The following is a 14,093-nucleotide window of genomic DNA, read 5'->3' on the forward strand; positions in this document are numbered from 1 at the left end:
GCACTCATTGATTAATCACAAAATCTCAGAAACTATGTCTATGTCACCGTAAAATTGTGAATTCCGTCAGATTACAATCTAACGTAGTTAAATTACAATCTAACCTAACCTAACCCACTGTTAGTTTACAATCTAACGCGTTATATTTTAAACTGACAGAGTTTACAATTTCACGTTGACATCTATAACACAAGGTGTAGACATCCGCTAAAAACGGATTTTTCAGTATATTTAGTTACATTCGGACCTTAAAATTCATAAACAGTTAAAAAATATGTGTGTTAGTTCCGTCGTCGTATTTCAGCCAAATGACGTCCACTGCTGGACAAAGGCCTCCCTAAGCCTAATTGAAGCCTAATTCTTTAGATTTTTTAGGTACTTACGGTATATCTCTCATATCCTTAATCACGTTATTATTACATACTTTTCTATTTTATGGCTTTTCGTGATAACAATCTTGACGTAGGGGTGTAGATGTGAATTTATAGCATTAAGGCAATAAAACCCACCTCATAATAATAATAAAACCCCCGATTGCGTCATTATGACGTCTTGGAACACGCAGGTTGCCATAGATTTACTTATGACGTAAGAAATGTGGCTTGCGTCGTGGTCATTATAGTGTTAAACAATATTAAACATATTGCAGTCACATTGATTGAGCTGACAAAATAAGGTCGTATTCACACACACACATACCTAGAGCAGTGATAGCGAAGACGATTTTGGTAGCCCGCGAAAGTTAAATAAACTGAACAGAATGATTGAAAATGAAAAATGTTTTATTTCACTCTAGAAACTGCACCTTGCAGTCGACCGCAAGAAATATTTTCGAGCATAAGTAGACCTCACAGGTCAAAAGTTTGGCCACCCCTGACATAGAGCAACTATCGATATTTTGTTCTCTCTCTCGTGGACAAAAATGTAAAAATAAATTTGAATCTACGAATAGCGATATCGATAGGTGCTCTATGTGGACTAGGCTAGGTGCTATTCATGCGGGTGCTATTTGGGCTAGTACTCTAAGTGGAATACGTCAAAATAAATAATGACCAAAAATATTTTAAGCAACGTATTGAAACAACCACTCGTACTAATGAAATTGACTATAAAGTAAATGGCATATTGATAACTGATGGAATTTTTATTCTAAGTCTTATGTAAAATATCCTTGACTTCTAAAAAGAAATTGAGCTATACTCTTTTTGAAAAAAGTTACCTGGCTGGACCAATAGTTAGTATAGTCTTGTAATCTATCAGTGTAGGGTAGCTATTAGAATGTTTCTATGAAAGTAATCATAATTATGAAGAAGCTAGGTATGGTTTTGTGTGTAAACATTTCATAAGTCGCAAAGGTTGTTATACGTCTGCTCATAGTACCTATTGCTATGGGTATACAGTCGAAGTATATAGCAAAATAGTTCCTATTTCAACCACATAAGGATCAACAATAGTGTATAGGTTCATGTGCCATCGTTTGTACATTAGGGTGCGCCGGGTTGATGACTCTGGCGGAACGTTTTAAGGACACCAATACTGCTGCAGTGGAAACGTATCCTATAGTAGCAATTCTTTGTCCAAATTGTTTGACTTGAAGTAATTTTCTTTTACTTGGAATCAGTCAAATTATTTTCTAATCATGTTGTTACAACTGAGGTCAAAACCCTAGTGTCATAAATAATGCGACTCCATGAGCTCCATGACTGACGACATCGTAAAGGTAGCAGGGAAGCGCTGGATGCAGGCTGCTACCAATCGATCAACGTGGAAAGCATTAGGGGAGGCCTATGTTCAGCAGTGGACGTCCTATGGCTGAAATGATGATGATGATGAGCTGTAGGCATCGCGTACGTTCTACTCTAACGCCCGTATTCACAAACATTACTATGAGGTCTCACAGTGCTCGTGGACACACAGGGTCACACACGAACCAATCACAGAGCTCTATTCAACGCTGTGCGATCGATTTGCTGCTACACTTAAGCAAGCATCGTTTGTGAATACGGGTGTACCTATACCTTCTATTGCACCTGATTGCTTCCAAGCTATCACCATCCTTCGCTGATTGTCGTATCGATTGGTCCTGAAATAGTTGGTTTGTAATTATTTACAATTAGTTCGCTCAGCCCCGCCTCAGGGCGAAGGTCGTTTTGACGCTGAAAGTAATTTACGCCTTCCTGTTTTCATTGCCAAGGTTCTGCAAGTGTATTTTGACTGGACAAAGAAGTTTTGACTAAGTAAAGGCGACTGAGTTTCTTCCGCCACTTCTTCTCAGCACCAGCCCATATGTTGTCCCGAAGTGGTGGTAGGGCGAGCTATTTGGGACGTGTATAAGCGCCCTGGAAAGGGCCTATGTACAGAATAAAAAACTTTGACTTTTATAAGGAGTGGGTGGATAGATAAAATTTTATTGTACACCACACAAAACAAGAACAGAAAGATACACAAAAGAGATGGCACAATTTAGGTCGTCATACCACTATGAAGCGACCTCTTCCAGACAATCTAGAGATAGAACAGTCGTTGAAATAAGTAAAAGGGAAGGTGGATAAAATCTTGTCTCTGTCTGCCATTGGTCTATTAGATAGTGGTAGTACTGTCAAAGGTACAAACTTTAGATTTATGTTTCAAAATAGCACCTAAAAGGTACTATATTACCTGAAACTAAAAATACAGAAGATATCACAATATTTACATTGGCATGTTGTCATAAATTTGTATCGTAGTCCCTGAAGGCCGCGTAGCTGTTTCAACTATCAATTAATTACGAAAATTAACACAATATTGTATACCTAGCGATGACCTCTGGAATATTTGAAACAAAGCCTTCGGCGGGTCAAGGTCGGAATATCCAAGGGCTACCTATTTATATGAATATAATAACTTCTGTTTGTTACATTATCACTGCAGAATTTTTATAGCAAGAGATTTGACTTTGGAGAAGTAGGTAAGGCCCAGAACAGACGGTGAAACGCAACTGCAACGAAACTGCAACTTTCTGATGATTCTGATTAATGAAACTGAAAGTTTTAAACTGGTCGCGTCATGTGTGGTCTCTCAACGGACGCTATGGCAGAAACTTAGATGCAACTCAAAAGTAACTAGCAGTTGCAGTTTCGTTGCAGTTGCGTTTCACCGTCTGTTCTGGCCCTTAGGCTACCTTTCGTTGCAAATTGAAATACGCAATGCAAAAATTATCACGCTCTGATCGGTGAACAAAGTATGAAGATAGATGAAACCTTGCAGAATCAAATAGGTAGGCTATTCAAAATTATTGTTGGACGCAGACAAAGTCACGAGCACTAGCTAGCACTTATGTTACAAACACTTCGTGACGAACCGAACGAGTTGGCTTTCCAAAGAACTTAAATATTACTAAAAGTTTTAATGTTATGTGTTCTTTAGTAATACGGACTTATCTTAATTGGCGTGCAGTTTAACTTAAACGGTTGCCAACTTCAAAGTTTGTCGATAATATGAGAAACACGTAAGCTTCTGGCACACAATCGCCATAAGTGCAGCACACTTTATTAAATGTCACTTAAGACCCAAAAGCTGGGGAAGAAAAGTTCTCGAGTGGCGACCACGGGCTGGAAGATTTAGCGCGAGCAAGCCTCCCACTAGGTGGACCGACGATGTGGTGAAGGTCGCGGGATGAACCTGGATGCGGGCAGTGCAAGACCGGTCGTCATGGAAATCCTTGGGGGTGGCCTTTTTCCAGCAGTGGACTTCAGCTGAAACGAACGAAGGCCCAAAAGTCTGGGCATCGGGTTACCATTCGGGAGGGAGGACGATAGATCGACTCCCGTCGACCGAATCAACTCCTACCTAACATAAGCTATTATGTGTTCCTTGTATTGTAAAAATAAGATAAATATTACAGAAAATGGAAGCCCCGATTGCTTGCGAGAATCCCAACTAATATTATAAATGCGAAAGTAACTCTGTCTGTCTGTCTGTCTGTCTGTCTGTCTGTCTGTCTGTCTGTCTGTCTGTTACGCTTTCCCGCTTAAACCTCGCAACCGATTTTGATGAAATTTGGCATAGAGATAGTTTGAGTCCCGGGAAAGAACATAGGATAGTTTTTATCCCGGTTTTTGAAACAGGGATGCGCGCGATAAAGTTTTTCTGTGACAGACAAAATTCCACGCGGGCGAAGCCGCGGGCGGAAAGCTAGTTATTAATAAAATGGCCCAGAACTAACACTGAAACGAAAACTCCCGAGCTAATGCATGTGTGTTGTTCATCATAACATTCGCGGTGTACGTGTTCAAACGTAAGAAAAGGGGTGAAAGTCAAAAGTCGACCGTAAAGAAGCGAGGCATGCCCGCGCCGGTGCAATCAATCAAATGGTTTCCTCCCGCTAAACTCCGTAAGGCACGCACGCTGTCACTTGACCGGTGCAGGTAGGGTGCCCATGGGGTACAGAAGTAGAGTATAATTGCAAGGTCACATACAGAGGCGTTAAAAGCCTGGGAGTGTCGTCTAATGGACCTCATTGACAGTTGAGGAGAGTCACGGTCAAGAAATTTTGCTGAGTACCTATGTAATTCATGTCTCATTCCTCATGCCTCTATGACATTGAACTAGTTAAACATAAACTGGTCCTAATACAATCTACCAATCAACTAAAAATTATTCCTTGTTGAGCATTTAAAAAAGCGTCAGAACATCTCAAAATAATACAAAAGAGAATCCTTATACCCTTTGCACAAGCTCGCATAATTTTCGCGAAGCTAAAAAATATCTGCTATGTTTCATGGTTATCGAATTCTGAAACGAGCTTTCCATCGCTTGTTGCCACCAGACGTATACATACCTGTGTGCCCTATTGCATTAGTCCAGTCCACAAACAAACATAGTACAGCGACAAAAACTAGACATTCCCTCCACCCTGGTAGACACCCTACCCACCCCCACCCTTCCACGTGAGAGCTGGCCAACAGTGAGTTAGTCTCGCACCAGCTATGCACACGAGCATACGTCTGCTCTCCCGACGCGACGCAAACACATATACGCTACGCATATACTGTTATAGGGAGTTCTACAAGAAAAATACCAGTCTACACTTTATTAGGAGTGTCTCAAGTCGTTGTGTGGAGAACATAGGTTTAGAAAACACGCGTAGTGATCAAAATCAAGCTTAGTTCTTTTGAAGAAAGTTATGATAGTTGTGATTTAATTAAAATTTGATAACGTTGTGATTTGTGCCTTGCAATAAGAATGATACGAGCTATCACTAAACCATACCGCTTAACATCATTGTAAGTGCGTGATTTTAATAAGAAGTTGAAGTAAATAAACACAAATGCTCCAATCACTAGCGTCAGTGATATCAACCGTTTTCTTGCTATATTTGATCGTGATGGTGATGTTGGTTTTCCCATTGTCGAAATACACCAGACCGAAAGTACCATTTTAGAAAACTATACAAAATAGTCGTAGGAGGAGAGAAAAGTGGAATAATCCTGTCTGAAAATATCATATCGAAGTTTTTTGATACTAGAGAAAGTAATTAGAAATAGTTGATGGAATGAACTAAAAAGGGTAAAAAGTTAATTGAAGAATTGAGACAAACAGCAAAGGCGTGTGGAGAACTAATTGGCAATTAAAAAAGTTGAGGAACACAAAGAAAGAGCGCGGTACTGTCAAGGCCGCGCGTTAGAGAACCTTACAGCAATTAGTACACTGGAAGTGAAAAAAAAAAAATTCAAAATAAACTACGGATAATTACGAAAATCTACCGTAAGTTTGCTCTGAAGTATTGACCCAAATATTCAAAGTAAACACAGACTTAGTCGTATAAAAGTGTCGTAAACAGCGACACCAAGATTCTGAATACAAGACATCTAAGTCATATAAAAGTGCCATAAGCAGCACACAGGTACCTTACTAACTTTTTAGTTGTAAAAGTCGTGTTGAACCAAGACGAATACTGGGGCATATAAGGTCATATAAGTGCGGTAACTCGGTCGGTGTGAGTGCGACCGGCAAGATTCTCCGTTACGAGCAGAGATGCATCCCTTTGGACACAGCTAACATGGTGCTGAAGGTCAAGGTCCGGCTAAAGTACTCGCAGAACCACATCGTCTGGCTGTTCAGAAGGGTGAGCGAGGAATTACTGCCTCCTGTACATTGTAGATAGTTATCGATTTCAATATCTATATCGCAATTATTTGCCGTTTTGTATCTAGTTTAAGAGATGAATCTATAAATAACAGGTACATATTACAATGTCTAACTGAACTGAACTGTATAATATGTATGCTACATAATATTATTAATATGTTTAATCAGAGGGGTAATTTATTGGTGTATTCCATGTTAAAGATTGTGAATTCTTCTCATGAGATATAATTGTGCTTTCGTAATTTAAATATGTTACATTATTATTTAATTAAAACAGTTACGAGGTCAATGCTACTACGAGTACTAAGTATCGTCATCTCTCGTCCATTTTCTGTTCAAATCCAAATTATCTTTTTAAAGGCAATAATATCAATCATTTATTATAAAAATTAGCTAGATTAGTTGGTATTCCTTAAAAGTTCAGTTAAAGCAACTAACCTCTATAAAAAACAATGAAAAATATTCTTCATATAGCACCTTCACCGACATAATAAGGTAAGTGCCAACTAGCAAACTCCCAGTAGTCCCAGTAAAGTTCCCTCAAAGTCTAACACAATCTCACTCCTCAGGGTCGTGGTCTGACGGGCCTGAAGAACCTGGGCAACACGTGCTACATGAACAGCATCATCCAGTGCCTCAACAACACCGCCATCCTCGTCACGTACTTCTGCAACGGACAGTACCTGGAACACGTCAACAGGTACCACTTTTTAAATTCAAACTAGCGGCCGCCCGCGACTTCGTACGCGTGGATCCCGTTTTACTCCCTTCATCTATCTTACGCGGTTTAGATTTTTTCATACAAATGTCCCGCTAACTCCCGTTCCCGTGGGAATTTTGCAATATCCTGTTGTAACTAAGCTTTAAGTTTACTAAGGTACCTGCATGCCAAATTTCAAGCGTCTTACTTAAGCGGTTTAGATTTTTCATACTAAAGGAGTTTACTGCTAATTCCAGTTACCGTGGGAATTTCGGAAATTCCTTTCTTAGTGCACCTCTACGGTACCTAAGCTACGTCCCTTCCAAATTTCAAATGCCTACGTTTAGCCGTTTAGGTTGTGCGTTGATATGTCAAAGGGTCAGTTTCTCCTATTATTCAAATAGTTTATTCAGTACATAGGCCCTTTCCAGGGCGCTTATACAGTCCCAAATACAGCTTGCTCTACCACCACTTCGGGACAACATATGGGCTGGTGCTGAGAAGAAGTGGCGGAAGAAACTCACCTTTCAAGTCAAGTCACCTTTCCATCACCAGTCACCATGATGAACCCCCCTAGGTGTAGGGTTTTTTTGGTTGCTGAGGAAAAGGAAGGTTCAAAGTCCTTATTTCTCGATAAACTCGATTCAGTCATTTCAGTCTCCCAGTCATTGTTCTGTTCTGATTGGTCTAAATATTGCAATTCAATTCCGCAATATATGCTTGAAATTAAAACAAGTTTTGAGCTTCCTAGGTTTTATTTGTCGTGTTTAGTTTAAATGATGTGATTGCAGGTCACACAGCACGCGAGGCGCGATCGCAGAGGAGTTGGCGGCCGTGGTCCGCGCGCTGTGGTCCGGACAGTACCGGTTCATCGCCACCAAGGATCTAAGGGTGAGCCAAAGCCCGGTCCGTGAGCACGTAGAATTTTGTACAATGACCCCTAGCTACCCATCCTTATCGCTCGCGCGTAATTATATTGCTGTCGCGACTGTGCGACTGGCAACCGCAGTGAGTGTGCGAGCGCGATAGCAACATAATTACACGCGAGCGATAAGGATGGGTAGCTAGGGGTCATTGGACAAAATTCTACGTGCTCCCGGACCAGACTATAGACACAAACACATCGTGGGCCACACTGAAAACCAGTCACCTTCGCCATCGTGGGTCACACACGCTGACGCCCGTATTCACAAACATCACTATGAGTTCTCACAGTGGCACGAACCAATCACAGAGCTCTATCAACACTGTGCGTTCGATTTGCAAGTATCGTTTGTGAATACGGGCGTGAGTGTCCTTTTGCACGCATTGCAATAGGAGGAATACTTTTTTGAGAGCGCAGGTCTCCTATAGATTTTATATGGCACACAATTTATTGTCCTCGTTAGCTTGTGACTGATATCAAAGGTTTTTTGAAGTGGTGCCTTGAAAATCCTAATGTTAACCTACGTCTCGGCAAATAATACGTAAGACGAGAAAGAAGTGGCGTTAAATATAAGACAGGCTGGAATAGCTGGAGATGATATTTAATGGTGTTCCTTGGGGGATACTCAACGTCCAGTCAATCCAGCCATTGGCTGAAGCTTGAAAACTTGAGCTTGGATTAAGTTTTGATCGTCATACAATACGAGGCTTATATCCGTTTTCACCATAAATCCCTAATTTTTAAGTGACCCCTACGGTAACAACAGGAATTTTGTTTTCAAAGGGGTCACTTAAAATTAGGGATATGTGGTGAAAACTGGCATTATTTTCCGTTCCAGAACGAGGTGGGCAAGCACCAGCGCGCGTTCCGTGGTTGCGAGCAACAGGACTCGCACGAGTTCCTCACCATCCTCATGGACTGGCTGCACCTCGACCTGCAGTTTAGCATCAACGTGCCCTCGCACAAGGTAACTCCACCCACTTATACCACAGAATAATAATAAGTACTACGTACAGAAGTTTTACTTCGCGAAGGTATTTAAAAAAATGTATGCTCAATGTCATTAACAATATGGTATAATTTAGCCTGTCTCAAGAGTCAAGCACCATTTTGTTGACAAACGTCAGTGATCGGCACTGCGCCGAAGCTATAGGGCTGACTTCGGTAAAATGATGTGACGTGAGGTGCCAAGCTGTAGAAAATGGCGGAGGAAATTAAATGATTTAGCATGAATTATCATGAATAATATTAACTACTTATTTACCTCTCAGTGTCTTGAGGCAACTTAAAAAAGTACATTCTGTGTTTTTATTATTATTTAGGCAGTTAAATACTGCACAGTATTTAGTACACCATTTTCTTTATTTTTTTCCATCATACACAAGAATACGCGTGCGTGAGTCAATGCTCGCTCGTATGTGAGGCCTTGTCGAATAATATCCTGTAGGTGGGCCATCGTGCGTGTTTTGTTTTCGATGTAAACTCGCGGAGATGAACAGGCCTGGTTATACCTCGGACCACAGAGATCTAGGAGATGCCAACTAATGCACTGAGTTCGAAACCCAGTGTCGCATTAGAAATTCACACACACAAAGTAATCAAAATAAAAACAATACAACACATAACGTCGCTGCTGTCATGAGGTAGTATCTTCAAAAGTCTTATTTAGAATTTGATCAGGAGAACGCGGCATTTTGGGCTCCTCAAAGACCGGGGGGCCCTTCCGCCCCCCTGTTAGTCCGCCACTGCCTTTTGCGACGACAATGTGACATCTATGTTAATCTAATTGAAGATGTCACACTGTCGTGGCAAATAGACGAATATACAAAAACTAGCGGCCGCCCGCGATTTCGTACGCGTGGATCCCGTGTTACCCCCTTAGGGGTGGAGTTTCGTAAAATCCTTAGCGGATGTCTACGTCATAACACCTACCTGCATGCCAAATTTCAGCCCGAACCGTCCAGTGGTTTGGGTTGTGCGCTGATAGATCACTATAGATAGACTGATAGATCACTACCTTTGAGTTATACAGGGTGTTTGGCGCATCGTGTGCCAAAATGATTTGGCGGATAGAATGGGTCATTTTCTATATTCTCAGCCCCCATAACACGTTCCACGTCAGGCGGCTACTTTTAAATTATTTTTTTTAGTAATTTCACCAAAATACCCAAATCGCATCATAAAATTTCGATTTTAAAAAAAACTGCTAGGCGTAATTAAAAGCTGAATTAAAAAAAACTAGATGATATTTGCCAGTAAATTTAGATTTGATGCAACCCTACATCAATGCACGTTAAAACAAAATATTTACTTTGAGGCTTAGCCTAGTAGTTTTTTTTAAAATCGAAATTAAATGATGCGATTTGGGTATTTTGGTGAAATTACTAAAAAAATTAATATAAAAGTAGCCGCTTGGCATGGAACGTGTTATGGGGGCTGAAAATATAGGAAATGACCCATTCTATCTGCCAAATCATTTTGGCACACGATGCGCCAAACACCCTGTATATATTTAGATATTTATCTCTCTATTCTCCCCAACAGGACAGCCTCCCGCCGTCAGAGAAGGCGTGGCACGAGTACACCAAGTCCAAAGAGAGCCTCATCCTGCGGCTGTTCTACGGACAGATCCGCTCCACTGTGCGCTGCACCGTCTGCGCCAAGCAAAGCGCCACCTACGAGTCCTTCTCCAACCTGTCGCTGGAGCTGCCTGCCAGCGCGGCCCGCTGCACGCTCGGCGTGAGTACACCAGGCCCGTCCGGCCCGCCGCAGGCCCGCCTGCGCCAAGCACCCCCCACCACCAGGCCCGTCCGGCCCGCCGCTGCTCCAAGTACCCCCCACCACCAGGCCCGTCCGGCCCGCCGCAGGCCCGCCTGCGCCAAGCACCCCCCACCACCAGGCCCGTCCGGCCCGCCGCTGCTCCAAGTACCCCCCAGCACCAGGCCCGTCCGGCCCGCCGCAGGCCCGCCTGCGCCAAGCACCCCCCACCACCAGGCCCGTCCGGCCCGCCGCTGCTCCAAGTACCCCCCAGCACCAGGCCCGTCCGGCCCGCCGCAGGCCCGCCTGCGCCAAGCACCCCCCACCACCAGGCCCGTCCGGCCCGCCGCTGCTCCAAGTACCCCCCAGCACCAGGCCCGTCCGGCCCGCCGCAGGCCCGCCTGCACCAAGTACCCACCACCACCAGGCCCGTCCGGCCCGCCGCTGCACCGTCTGCGCCAAGTACCCACCACCACCAGGCCCGTCCGGCCTTCCGCAGGGTCTCCTGACATATTCTGACTCACATAAGTCACATAGCACGTAGAACTGACAGTCGATGGAGCTGCAGGGTTCTGGAGTCGAGGCCACACGTACCGGCAAGCGTAGCATGGGACCACAACTTACAAGGTAGACAGATGACCTCATAAAAATTGCAGGAAGGCGCTGGACCGGCGCAGACCGCTACCGACCGGCCAATCTGAAAATCATTGGGCAAATCTATGTTCAGCAGTGGACATCCTGTGGGTGAAAGAATGATGATGAAAAACAATCTTTCCATGAAAGACTTCTCTTTAGAAGTCTCCTTAATATCTTTTCCATCATCAGCCCATTTTCTATCTTCTACCTTATATGCCCGACTTTATCCCTAATATGCCTGTCTATGCTATCTCGAATATGACCTTATTTTATTCCCATATTTGTACAACCATACTCAGCGTATACCCACTGTCCATTAGCCAATAAAACTGGACTGAGAGCATGGACTTCCCAGACGGGAAAGCATCTGCATTCGTCCTGGATGGACGTAAACTAACCGCAGCGTGAGTACACCAAATAACGAATTTAGAGTTTACTACATATCTTCATTTGTCCCTAATGTGCCAACCAGTATATCCTCACAGTGACTATAGAATCAACAAGAATATACTTTCCAAAAAGCTGAAGAATGCTCGCCCTTCCTTATGTCCAAATCACTATACGGCCAATGAAAACTCAGCTAAGAAAGGCTGTCACTTTTTTACCCACAACGAAGGTTTCACTCGAAATCCTCAACCACTGAGGAACTGGCTATCTTACCTCCAACTGCCGTAACACGACAGTGTTGTATTAGTTCTAAATGACCTGTTTCCTTTTCCAGGATTGCCTGAAACTGTACCTGAACGGCGAGACGATCCCGGGCTGGAACTGTCCCAACTGCAAGCAGAAGCGGGATGCCGTCAAAAAGCTGGATATCTCTCGACTACCGCCCGTGCTCGTCATACACTTCAAACGCTTCTACGTCGATCCTAAGGTAGATAGATAGAACATACTTTATTGAATACCATATTTGTGCCACACTAAAGCCCGGTCTGTGAGAACGTAGAATTTTGTCCAATGACCCCACGCTACCAATCGGTAAATAATCGGTAAATGGGTAGCTTAGGGTCATTGGACAAAATTCTACGTGCTCACAGACCAGACTATAGACAAGATTTTTTTAAGCAAGACAAGGCAGGTATTTGACCGCAATCGCGTGTTAAGTGAGATGCACTCTAGGATGGTACATATCTGTCCTTTAAGTGCCTATTCACTTGTCTTGAAAAGGCCTGGATTATAGTGTTCAGGAACGACAGCAGCAGATAAGAAAGAAGAAGAAAAAAAGTTCATTCTGGACCTCATTTGAATTGCCACTTTCCGTAGATGTCATAAAAGGAAACTCGGAGACAAATATGCGACATCAGGCCTCCCCAACCCGTCTCCATTTATCTCTAGTAAATCATAAAGAGTCGTGCTCCTGCAGTGAGATCTATAATAACTAAAGCCTGGTCCGTGAGCACATAGAATTTTGTCCAATGACCCCAAGCTACCCATCCTTATCGCTCGCGCGTAATTATATTGCTGTCGCGACTGTGCGACGCGCGCCCGCAGTGAGTGTGCGAGCTACGTGGACGGACCAGGCTTTAGTAGGCCAAGGATGCGCACCACGGTAAACTTTTATCGAGAAATAACAAAATTTTTGTATCGATTTAGCCTATAAATTTTTGTCATCTAAAATCATCGATAAGATTTCGTCAAAGCGTGTATCCTAGCCCGGCTGATGATGATGATGTTCGTTCGTTTCAGCCAAATGACGTCCACTGCTGGACAAAGGCCTCCCCCAAGGTTTTCCACAATGAACGGTCCTGTTCTGCCCGCATCCAGGCTCTTCCCGCGACCCTTACCGGATCGTCGGTCCACCTAGTAGGAGGCCTGCCCACGCTACGTCTTCCAGCCCGTGGTCGTCACTCGAGAACTTTTCTGCCCCAACGGCCATCGTCTCTACGAGCTATATGCCCTGCCCACTGCCACTTGATTTTAGCAATTCAGCGAGCTATGTCGGTCACTTTGGTTCTCCTACCGATCTCATTTCTGAATCGATCACGCAGGGAAACTCCTAGATGATGATATGATATTAAATATACAGGGTGTTAGGTAAATGGGTATATGAGCCGACACTAGCCCATGTTAACATGGACATATAAATGGTATGGTGAAGTCAGAAAATTGATATCTTCATTTTAATTATTTTTATTTTCATACAAATCGGATTTTATAAAATTTATTTTGTATGAAAATTAAAAAGTTAGACTAGTGTCGGCTCATATACCCATTTACCTAACACCCTGTATAATTTTTATATTCGCAGGAGTACATGGTAAACGCGTACCGCAAGAAACAGACGTACATCGACTTCCCGCTAGACGAGCTGGACATGCGGCCGTTTTCTCTGCACGGCGGGCAGCAGTACAGCCTGTATGCCGTGTCCAACCACTACGGCTCCATGGAGGGCGGCCACTACACCGCCTATTGCAAGAGTCAGATCTACGGAAAGTGAGTGTCGCCGACATCTGTTCTTATCTAGAATAATGGGTGTTATAGATGTCACCGTAAAATTGTGAACTCGGTGAGATTGTTTCTGACGTACTTTGATCATAAAGACATAATCTAACCCACTCATAGCTATAGTTTACCAGTACAATCCTACGCTTTATATTATAAACTGACGGAGTTTACAATTTCACGATGACATAGCTACAACTTCATCCGAACCAAGGCGTTCAGGCTATGGCGATCAGATGTCGTGTCGTGTCAGAGGCTATGGCGACAAAATGTGTACAACGTGTTCTCATCGAAGCGTCCTCTGATTGGTCACGGGACTCAGTAGTATTTAATTCCACTTTCCTTTTATCCTTTTTTACACTAGTAACACTTTGTAACGCTGTCTTTACTCAAATAAATAATTAAAACCTTCGCCTATAATACAATCTTTATCTATACTTCTATACTAATATTATAAATGCGAAAGTAACTATGTCTGTCTTGCTTTCACGCCTAAACCACTGA

General features: G+C 43.1%; 1 protein-coding gene across 1 annotated transcript in view; it reads left to right on the plus strand.

Moving 5' to 3' along the window:
• Window positions 1–14,093, plus strand: part of Usp8 (Ubiquitin specific protease 8) — a 42,162-nt gene that overhangs the window by 24,675 nt on the left and 3,394 nt on the right. The window contains exons 14-19 of the mRNA XM_028323510.1: window positions 6,699–6,829; window positions 7,621–7,720; window positions 8,593–8,721; window positions 10,299–10,493; window positions 11,869–12,021; window positions 13,396–13,580. Of these exons, the coding sequence (XP_028179311.1) occupies window positions 6,699–6,829; window positions 7,621–7,720; window positions 8,593–8,721; window positions 10,299–10,493; window positions 11,869–12,021; window positions 13,396–13,580 (893 nt within the window). The remainder of the gene's footprint in view (window positions 1–6,698; window positions 6,830–7,620; window positions 7,721–8,592; window positions 8,722–10,298; window positions 10,494–11,868; window positions 12,022–13,395; window positions 13,581–14,093) is intronic.

Source organism: Ostrinia furnacalis, unplaced genomic scaffold (assembly GCF_004193835.3).
Source record: "Ostrinia furnacalis isolate ACB-3 unplaced genomic scaffold, ASM419383v2 OfSCF0639, whole genome shotgun sequence".
Classification (NCBI taxonomy): Eukaryota; Metazoa; Arthropoda; class Insecta; order Lepidoptera; family Crambidae; genus Ostrinia; species Ostrinia furnacalis.